Source organism: Phascolarctos cinereus, unplaced genomic scaffold (assembly GCF_003287225.1).
Source record: "Phascolarctos cinereus isolate Bilbo 61053 unplaced genomic scaffold, phaCin_HiC Scaffold_1;HRSCAF=81, whole genome shotgun sequence".
Lineage (NCBI taxonomy): Eukaryota > Metazoa > Chordata > Mammalia > Diprotodontia > Phascolarctidae > Phascolarctos > Phascolarctos cinereus.
Genome location: NW_027555514.1, coordinates 112,248,030 through 112,259,097, shown reverse-complemented (window position 1 = coordinate 112,259,097; position 11,068 = coordinate 112,248,030). Strand labels below are relative to the sequence as shown.

General features: G+C 45.8%; 1 protein-coding gene across 1 annotated transcript in view; it reads right to left on the bottom strand.

Moving 5' to 3' along the window:
* Window positions 1–358: 358 nt before the first annotated feature.
* PLXNA4 (plexin A4) overlaps window positions 359–11,068 on the bottom strand; it is a 677,812-nt gene continuing 667,102 nt past the window's right edge. The window contains 2 exon segments of the mRNA XM_021002332.2: window positions 359–8,909; window positions 10,748–10,898. Of these exon segments, the coding sequence (XP_020857991.1) occupies window positions 8,814–8,909; window positions 10,748–10,898 (247 nt within the window). The 3' untranslated portion in view covers window positions 359–8,813.

Genomic DNA, 11,068 nt, shown 5'->3' with positions numbered 1-11,068 from the left:
GTAAGTCAGCTAACTTTTCCTGAGCCTCAGCTTTCTTATCTGTAAGACAGGGATAATAATACAACGTCAACTTCATGGGATTACTGTAAGGGAAGTATTTTATAAACCCCAAAGAACTATTATATAAATGTGAATTACAACAAAAATATGAGCTTTTATGAGCTGGATCTTGAAAAAGATATATCCTTTAAAGATCAGACTATGTATGATTTTTGATTTGGAAAATAGGCCATGCATACTTGATCTATGGATAAAGCCAACTCTCTTTCCCCCCATCCCACCCTTACTCCAACCCCTTTCCTGCCCATACAATCCTGATTCAGGTGCAAAAAGGGGATATTCACAATAACAATTGTAATTATTTTTTTTTAATAAACTTTATTCTATATTACAAATAGGTTTTTTTTTGTTCTGGACTGCAAAATAGGAATGCCTTATATTTACATACACAGGTATACAATTAATTATAACAAAGGTACAGAAGCTTACCTTTACCAAGTAACAACTGGGCTCCAATTTAAATAGCATAGGTTTACTTTTTTAAAATTTATTTATCATTTTATCTCACTAGGATAATTCTTTTCTTTTAAAAACCAAAAACCAAAACCCAAACCTCCTTTCTAACAGATTTCCTTCACATGTCTTTGAGGCTCATGTTAACACTGTTGTCTAAGGATATGTTTTTAGAAAGGGTCAGTGTTTAAGGTGGAAGTTTTATTGAAACAGAAATTGGGGCTGGGAGATGATTGGGGCAGAGATGACCCAGCTCCCTACCTATTCTCAGTGAGTCCCACGGCAAGTATTGCAAAGGCCCCAGCTTGTTCCTTAAACCACCCATTTGCCTGCCCCTTATCCAAGCCATGTACTTATTTCTTCCCTTTCCGGTCTTAGGATTGAGCTGTGGAAGAACCCATCAGGGTAGAATTTTGTTCTGATTCTCCCACATTCCAGCTCATTTGGTGACGGTGGTCTTCACTCAGTGACAAGGCCTGTGAGTGCCTGTTGGTTGCTATAGCTACCTGGTGTCAAACGATGGGCTGGTCCAGCTTAAATCCCAGCAGAGGGAGGGAGGCCTGTAGTCCAACACTTCGTTCCCATCCTATAGTGTACTTGGCATTGCTAACCACCAGAGTAACCAATGATCAGTCTGGGCTCTCTGTCCCAAGTCCATGAAGCACAAATCTCACATCCTTCCCTTCCTTCCTTCTCCAACCTCAAGTAGTAATGGGGTATAGAGGGCTATGCCAGCCATTTTACAAAACTTGAAGTAATTGGTTTCCGAATGGAAATGGATTCTCTGAGGTAAACTAGCTTTTCTTAAACTAGCTTTTCTGCTAAAGAACGGAAGGTTTAATAAGCCAACAGACTAACAACAGTAACCAGAGGGAGAAAATAAAAATATATATGTATATATATTATATCTATGTTTGTGCGCGTATTGAACTGCTGACTGGTCTGTCAATGTGAGCAGCTTTCTGTGTTCCCTTTGTTATTTTTGGTCAGGTAGTCTGGTTTTTTTTTTAAGCTTCCTTTGCATTGTTCAATAACTTTATTCTTTGCTTTGCCCTCCTAGGGGGAAAGACACCCTCAAATAGTTTTGAGAAATCACATCAATCAACGTTGACCAAGACATCCTTATTCTGGAAAAAGAAACAGATACATGTGGCAGAAGTGTGTTATGTTAGGCTGAAGCCAGGGTAACTAATTCTCTGTGTCATTTTGGGATCAACAGGGACTACTATGGGACTTGATTCTCCTGAGTCTTGCCTACTACCTTCAGAATGACAGGGAGTCTAACAGTTTTAATAAAGGATTCACCATGAGAAACCCATACAGTCAATGATCATACTCCCGGCAAGGTTATCTGATGTACAGAAGGCAAAGCCTGGTCCTTGAGATGTGACACAAGTCCAAAGGAGATGATCAAATGAGAATTATACAGTGAGGGTCTTCTATTTCCTGCATTGCTCAGTCACCATGCTAGGCTCACTAAACAATTGCTGTTATTTACTAGTGTGATTTTTTAAAGTGTTTTTTAATTGGTCATTCACCTGCCTGGAGAAGAAAAAATCTGGAGCAGCAAGACCCAAGAGCTTTTTTCAAGCATCTGAAAGACTCTCATGTGGAAATGGGACAAATTCAAGAGATTTATGGCTCAGATGTCATGAAATCAAATCCCTCCATTTTGCACATGGTGAAACTGGCGTGCCCAGAGGTGATACAAGTTGCTCAGGGTGACATGATAGCAGAGTCAGTATTCAAACTCAGAAGCTCTGGCTCCAGATTCCTTCCTTTTCCCATTCTACCATGGTCGCTTGTTCTGCTTGGCCCAAAGAGCAAACTAGGAGTGATGGACGGAAGTTACAGAGAGGGTGGTTTTAGCTCAGCTTAAGGAAAAACTTCCTAACAAATAAAGCTTCCCTCAAAGAAGACTGGGCTATCTCAGGAGGTAGTGAGCTCCCCGTTATTGGAAGAAGTGAAAGCTGGATGACTACTTGTCAGGGATGGTGGAAAGTTTATTTTTTGTTCAGTTATGGATTGACTTAGAAGATCTCTGGTAGCCTTTCCAACTCTGAGAGTCTGATTCTCATAGAATTGCCCTGGGAAAGGAGGACTTCCTTGCTGAAGAATCCAAGGCTAGCCCTTCTAAAACTTGATTGCTTTTTTTTCCAATAATGGTTCCCCAGTTGATGTCAGGTGATGGATTGCCTTGTCAGTTTCATCCTCACCTTTCTTCTTTCAACCATCAGCCTTCTAGATGTCCCAAGCCTATCTCTTTTACTAAGGTGGGAAGACTACAGAAAAAAGGTGTGTTGAAGACCAAGAATCTCTTGGATCAAAAGATACCTTCTAAGTACCAAGACAATGGGATCTATTCATTCTCTGGGGATTTTCCTGACCATTTTCATTTTTACTTATTATTTTGGTCCATTTAAAAAAATGATTCCCAGCAAGGGTTTCCACCACAGGCCCTGGGACTATCCCCAGCTTTTTAGAGGTCACATGATAATCCACATAATTACTCTGACCTTTTGTTCAAGCCTCCCTCCCTCTTCTTCCTCAGACTCAGATCATGGGTAAAAAACAAACAAAACCAAAACATTTTGCTCTGGATCAGGTCCAAGGTTATCACTGACCTTCTAATTGGAACAGAAAAGGAAAGGATAAGGGTAGTGGTGAACAGTCTGTTGCCCTCTGGAAAGGATCTGAACTGGAAGCAAGAGAGAATAACAGCAGCATTGGACAGACACAAAGCACAGATGTCTGATGGAGCTGAGTTTCCCCATGGTCTTCATTAGTTAAGAGAATGCCCACAATGAGGAGATAAAAGATTGCTTTTTTGAGGGCAGGAGTAGGGGACATCTTTGTTCTTGTGCTCATACCAGCATTTCACATGGGCCTGACCAAATCAGCCCATGGAAACAGCAACTTTGTGGAGCTGGCCAGATCAAGAAGAAGTGATGGCTGTTGTAACTCCTGGGACCACGGCCCTGCCTGGATTGGCTTCTAGGTGAGAGAGAGAGAGAGAGAGAGAGAGAGAGAGAGAGAGAGAGAGAGAGAGAGAGAGAGAGAGAGAGAGAGAGAGAGAGAGAGAGAGAGAGAGAGAGAGAGAGAGAGAGAGAGACAGAGAGAGAGAGGGAGAGAGAGAGAGACAGAGAGAGAGAGAGACAGAGAAGGAGGAAGAGGAGAAGGAGTGAGAGGTAAGAGGTTGGAGAAGGGCAAGTCTGATGAGGGAGTAGGAGGAGGAAGGAATAGGTCTGTGGGCAAAGCAGAGACAAGAGCATGCATCATAGAAAGATTCAGCAAGCACCCAGGCAGAGGCTGCCACACATGCATGGGACTGAAGAGAGGCAGGGAGCTTGGAGGCATGCATGGCCTTGAAGAGGGGCAGTGGAGGAGATGCCAGGCACCCTGAAAGCCACACATGCAGCTGGGTCAGGTGCACAGGCACAGCAGGGCATGGAAGGGATAACATGGAGGAATTGGGTGGTCCAGGATTACAGGCAGAGGGGGATGTGACATGGAGAACAAGATTAAGGAGTAAGGCAGGTGGGAAGTCCAACCAGCATCTCCTTCCCCTCCCCATGAACAGACGTAGAGAGAAACTGTTTTTCCCCCAAATAGAAGATTAATTCTAAATTATTTACTTCTTTTTCTTTGGCATTGAATCAGTGCAAGCCTCTTTGTTCCTTCTCATTCACTGGTTCTAGGATGTCTCTTCTAGGGGGCTAGGAGCACAAACAGTGGCACCCAACTCTGCTGTTGGCTATAGTGGGAAGAGAGGAGGCTTTCGGTATATTCTATGTGCATGTGAAGGGAATACTTCTCACCCTAGTCTGGTCTGCAGGTACAGTGGTACAGGGGAATGTCTCTATACCCAAAACCACTTTTGAGGGAAAGAGAAGCAAGAAAAGCTTTTTTTAGGAATGCCATAGGGACTAATACAAAAGCTATGCCACTTTGAAACCACGTCGATGCTCTGGATGAAGGCCAGGTGCAGGCTGCATCTCTGTGGGCATCAACTATGGTAACCCTCTCGGTCCCTGAGCAGAAACAGCTAGCACCATTTATTTTATTTTCCTTCCTTCCTTCCTTCCTTCCTTCCTTCCTTCCTTCCTTCCTTCCTTCCTTCCTTCCTTCCTTCCTTCCTTCTTCCTTCCTTCCTTCCTTCCTTCCTTCCTTCCTTCCTTCCTGATATGCCTTTCCCTTTATATTCAAACTTTTACCCCACCGATTCCTCCAAAGGGGCAGAGGTGGGAAAGTAGACAGTCCACCTCTCAGAGGCATAGTTGAGAGTCACTCTCTGAGCTCCCACAGGTCCAAACTAATAGGGAGAAAATGTATAGAATAGGGTCGGAGGTAGGGAGAGAATCACAGTCCTTCTGTTCTACCACCTCTTTGAGTGTAAAAACTATTTCCACTGTATCATCAAGGCTTAGCATAGAGCTGGGCACAGTAAGTACTTATTAAAGGTTTGCCGATTGATTAAGCTACCATTGAAGAGGGGAGGGAGGAGAGATCAACTCTTTCCCCCTATTCTATGGCCAGAGATTTCAGGGTTAAAGTTTCCACCTTAACAGCTATCACCCCAAGAGTCAGCTCTGAGTTAAAGAAGAGGCATCCCTAGCCCCCCCTCCAATAAAAGACCCCTCAAAATTCAAGGGGAGAGGATTGTCCTTTTTTTATCTAATTTTCCTCTTTCTCCTGTGTTGTAACACTAAGCACTGTTAATTTCCATCTACCCTTTAGATGTCTGGGCAGGCTGGGAGGAGGTCCCAGCTTCCCAGCCCAAAGATGGGATGGGCCCTCTCTATCTCTTCTTCCTTCATCCTCTCGGCCTTTTACTTTAGTTTCCTACCATATCACATGAACACCGAGAAGTCAGAGGAAACAAATAGAAAGAAAAAGTGACAAAAAACTCAAGATGGACTCCAGCCAGGGAGATTGCCATGATTTCAGGTCTCCAGGCTGAAAAAAGGAAAAACTCGATGCTCAGAGGGAAGAAACAGAAACTACAACAGTAACTCCAACAATCCTTTCTCTACTAATTAAAATACCATCTCCCAAAAGAAATAGGGAGGTTGTGATATGGTGGTCTTCTTTTTTCTCCCTCTTCCTTTTTTTTTTTTCTCCCAAGATCTGTATGTTTCTCTGAGGCATTTAGAATTTTTTCCAACAACAAAAATAGAGGGAAAATCCTGTACCAGCAAAATATTATCAATAACAATAATAACATTTCTTTAAAAAATAAAGTTTCAACAGAACCATGATAACAGCATCTTTGCTGCTCATTCATTTTTTCTTTCTAGTTGTGCAAAAAAAAAAAAAACAAACCCAAAGCCTATTCACGCACACTCATTCGCACCCACGCGCACAGTTTCCATTTGGCAAACTTGTGTTAAATATGTCTGTCTCCCTCATTTCCTCCCAATCCCTTCACGTGTGCAAATGAATTTCAGTGGCCACGATTCTTCCTGGACCAGTCCCCTGCTTGTTTTGTCCAGCCCACCTGGTCCTGTAGGTTGTTGACAGGAAAAGAGAATTAACCAGCTAGAAAGTAATTTCTAAGTCTCTCCACCTAGCATTTCATTCGCCAAAACATTTGGTTTTTCTTTTTCTTTTTTCTCTCTCTTAAAATGAATCTTTTTCACATTCTCCTGCTTCTGTTTGTCACATACCAAATATATGCTTTCTTCTCCTGTCAAATCCTCTGCTGTCCTCAGGATGTCACCATCATCTCCCTTCCCTCCCCTCCCCCAAACATCAAAATCTGCACCTTGGCAGATAACTAGACTGACTTCTTTTAGGGGGGTGATGTCTCCCCCATTGCCTGTTCCATCTCCTCTCCATTCTAACCACCAGTACTCTCACTTTGCAAATGTTGAAACATCCTTAAGGTGCAGGATGAGTTGATTATGAGGTGAACCCTCACAAAAGTCTCAAATGCATACAAAAAAGCCTCTCTAAAGTCTGAGCCCCAGCCACACATGCAGGCATGTGCATGTTCACATACATACACTCTCCCGGACACTCTTCCCTTATCCCCCAACCCGTCCCCCCCAAAAAAAAGGGCTGCTCCATAAGCCCTGCTGGGAAAAGCTATAGCTATCATCTTCTTTCCCTACTAGACTTTATTAAAGATGGGGGTCAGAGAAAGGTAAGGAGTGTAAGATGGAAGTGGTGCCCCCTCCCCTGCTGGCACAACACCTGGAGGGTGCTTCCCCTCTGCTCCCTCTTCTCCTCCAGTGAGGTACCACTTGGGGCTGGAGCTGCATGTAGGGATTACTATGTTGGGTGGAGAATTGGACTGCATGATTTCTGAGGTCTCTCTTGATTCTGACCCTAATGCTCTATCATGCACTGTGTAGTCCCTGTGTGTGTATGTGTGCGCTGCCTGCCCAGAATTGACCTTTGCGTTAAACGAAGATTGGATGGACAGATGGCAGAGCTAGGGTGACTCCTTCAGCTTTGTCCTTAGGCCAAGATTCACTATTCATCCTTGTTAAGGTAAGCTGAAGGCTTGAGGCCAGCCAGGGTTTTGCTTTGGCCATCTTAAAGCTGTTCAGGAGCACAGATAGGTGGTGTCCACGAGGGTACTGAGGGAGGGAGTTACAGAGAAAACAGCTTGGATACTGATAGAACTGTGAGGGGGAAGATTGTGTTAGCTGAGCATTGGCCCCAGGAGCTGCTGGGGGAAACAGGGAGCGAAGAAGGCTGTGGATAATTCCTTTCTTAGAACTGGAGGGAAGCATAGTATTGGTGGGAGCTAGAGGGACAGCTTGGAGCAGACATCTCCCAGACACAATCCGTGTTTCAAAGTGACCCCTGATAAGTGATCATAATAGGGAAGAGAAGGACAGTTACTGGATCAGCAATTGCTTTCTCTTTATCAAGTGTGAGGCTCTGGGCAGAAATGAGCCAAGGAATTAGACCTGGGGAGGTGGTTGTGACTAATTTGAAAGGGAAGGTAGATGAAAAATAAGAAATCTTGTTCTAAGACAGGCCAATTCTTCTGCCATCCCGTTCCACCCCTTCTCTTCCCCAATACACCGCCGTTTTGTGCTATTGGGAGTCAGACCACAGCTTTTCACAGAACCATAGACTTAAATCTAGAAGGGTCTATTAGAGACCATCTAATACATTTCCTTCATTTTACAGATGAGGAAACTGAAGGTCACATAGGTAGTAAATAGCAAAGATATGATTTGAGCCCAGGTCTCTCTCCATTGTATCATTTTCTTTCTGATTGACTTTCTCCAGGGAGAAATGAACCAAGAGAGGGGCTTGGTCTACAAAGGTATTAGAGGGAGGGCAGCCTGGGGAATTCCAGCAATGAAGAAGCAGAAGGGGGGAGGTGAGTTCTCTGAGGGCCTCTTCCTGTAAGACAGGGACCTTGGCTTTACTCAGGAAGGCATGGCTTTCCTTGTCAAGGCCGCTGAGTGATGGGACCATTGGCTAGAGCTAGAGATGGAGGTCAGGTGGAAGGAGAAAGTTGTGTCCCTGTCTTCCCAGCCAACATAATACTGAGTTCCTCTGTCCATTCCCTAGGCCATGGGTCCATCCAAAGAAGGAACTATGGGGAAACAAAAGGTAGTGACAGCAGCATAGAGATGATCCCTGTCCATGGGTATTCATCTCCATCTGGAGATATCATCATCCATTGGTTGTTGAGGGTGGGCCGCAGCTGGGAAAGAGATCTCAACTCCTGTGTCCTCCTGTTCACTCCTGCACCGTGGTATTCCTGTCCTGCCAGGATGGCTGGGGACTGGGTGACTTGGTCCCACCAAGGGTGTTGGCAGAGCAAAAAAAAGGAGGAGAGAGGAGGGAGAGACAGAGAGTGAAGTGGAGAGGGAAGGGGAGAGTGAGGGAGAGTGAGAAAGAACAAGAGGAGAAGGAGAGGGAGGGAAAGGGAGAAAGAGAGCGAGAGAGCGAGAGAGTGAGCGAGCGAGAGAGAGAGAGCGAGAGAGAGCGAGAGCGAGAGAGAGCGAGAGAGAGAGAGAGAGCGAGAGAGAGCGAGCGAGAGAGAGAGAGAGAGCGAGCGAGAGAGAGAGAGCGAGAGAGAGCGAGAGCGAGCGAGAGAGAGAGAGCGAGAGAGAGCGAGAGCGAGAGCGAGAGAGAGCGAGAGCGAGCGAGAGAGAGAGAGCGAGAGAGAGCGAGAGCGAGAGAGAGCGAGAGAGAGCGAGAGCGAGAGAGCGCTGCTCAGGTGGTGTTGCTTATAGCCAGTCGGAACTTGCACTTGGTAAAGATGATGATTTAGTCTGAGGCACGGCTTGGTATGTCCCCCCTCCAAGGGAGTCTCGGAAGGACAGTTCTCAGCTGTCTATGCTCATGAAGCTTATGACTTGTTCTAGTTTGTAGGCTAGTTTCTGCTTCCCACACTGGTCATCGTGGTCCAGGGGTCCGAGGATCTATAGAAAAGGGACAAAGGAGATGGGTTACCTGCCAGTGTGCACCTTGGTATGCTGGGAGGTATTGTCATAGGCAGTGCACGCAGACATAGACTCATATGCCCAGGGTGCATGTAGACATATATCCAAGGGATGAGAACATACGTGTCCATGTGCCCATGCAGCATATCAGGGTTTGTGAGCAAACTATGACTGGTATGGGGCTTGTGGGTGAGGGGGTTTGCAGAAGGGAGGTATGGGGATATATTCTGGTATACATAGATGTCTGTATACCATGCAGGTGTGTGTGTGTATGTGTGTGTGTGTGTTTGTGTGTGTGAATATGTGAATGCAAAAGGTGGGAGCACACACTAAGACATGGAGACTGGTGAGTGATCTGAGTGTATGTAAGAGACAGTAAATGGTAGAGAAAAGCTATATTAAAACCAACTGGTGCTGCATGGCTTCAGTAGCTTTGGCAACAGACCGGCCCACTTTCCTAGGACCACTTTTGAAGGAGATTCAGGGACAGGCAGCATTCCCTGGAATGCCCCCTACCGCAGCCTTTTGCTTTGTATCTTTGCTGAGAGAAGGTGTACTGTGAAGAAAAGAGCGCTGTCCATCAGGCTGGATTGAACCCTGGCTCTGCCCCATGGTAGCTCTGTGACCTCGGGCAAGTCAAATAGCCTGTCTGAGTCTCAGGGATCTCATCTGTATAATAGGTAAAAGAAGGCTTGCACTATCCCCATGAAGCACTGTGTCATAGTAGACAGGGCACTGGACTTGGAGTCAGGAGAACCTGAGTTCAAATCCCACCTCAGACATTTACAAGCTGCCTGAACCTGGGTCTCTCTGTGCCTCAGTTTCCTCTTCTGTAAAATGAGGGGTCTAAGGGGCAGATAGGTGGTACAGTGGATACAGCACTGGCCCTGGAGTCAGGAGGACCTGAGTTCAAGTCCAGTTTCAGATAAGGTACTTGATACTTACTGGCTGTGTGACCCTGGGCAAGTCACTTAACTCCAATTGCCTCAAAAAAAAAATGAGGCATCTAGACTCAGTTATCCTCCAGCGTCCCTTCCAACTTTAAATCTATGATTTAAATGCAAGAGGATCAAATGAGATAATTGAAGAGCCGGGCTCATTGAAGGCAGACTACATGGTTGTCTGTGTGATGCTAACAAGGTCTCCAACCCCTCCAAAATGTCCACCTCACTAACTCATTGGTGCCTGAAGCTCCACTATCAGAGAGTCATAACTTTGCCTTGAGCTCTGTCTCATGTTGAACAGTGACCCCCCCGGGCGTGAAAGCAGGGTAAGTTTTCTATGTCACGGAGAGCTCAGTTCAACAGTTCTTTTCTTGAGAGCAGATTTGAACTGGAGGAAGGGGAGGGGGAATGAGCTGAAGGACAGCTTGGGTATAGGGGTTGCTCCTGAGGGTGGGAAAGGGGAGGCAGAAGGTGCCGGATGACAATGTGTGACTTTGTCATTCTGCCCAGGACTGGTCCTGTCAGGGTGCTCTCTGCTGCCCTGCCAAGCCTAAGATTGGTCTGTGAAGAAATGGGCTAGAGAAAAAGACTGAGTATTTGATGCTGGCCTCCACCCAGACACCTCTGTCACCATGCCTCAGAACAAAGGCTGATAGCATGTTTGCTATGCTTTGGAAGGCATAAAGGGGAGCTCTGGTGGGGGGGGGTGCTAGAGAAAGCCTTGAGTCCCAGGAGCGCAATATTTGGAGCAGATTTCTTAGGTAGGATCATCTAAGCAGTGGCAGGACTCTATTGGGAGAATATTCTGTTTGGGAGAGGCCTTGGGTGGAGACATGTCGGCCCACTGTTCCTTCTCGGAAGGCCCAGGCTTACCTCCTCGCTGTATTTGCCCACGTAGGAGAAGATCTCAGAGAGGGCACTCATTGTGTTGAATTCGTTCATATGCATGCGGGATTGCTCGGCTAAATAGGCGTTCATGTCCTGGTCACTGATGGCTGGCATCTTCCCGATGTCTGAGTAATATCTGCCAGGGTTGGGATGGAAGAAAGAGAGAAATCTGAATCAAAGATGGAAAGGGACAGTGGGGGGAACTAGGACCACTTATCTAGGGTCACAGACACACCATGGAAACCTCTTCATCCCAGAAGCCGATGCCACTCGTGGACTACTTCTCACATTGGACGTGCCCTCAGG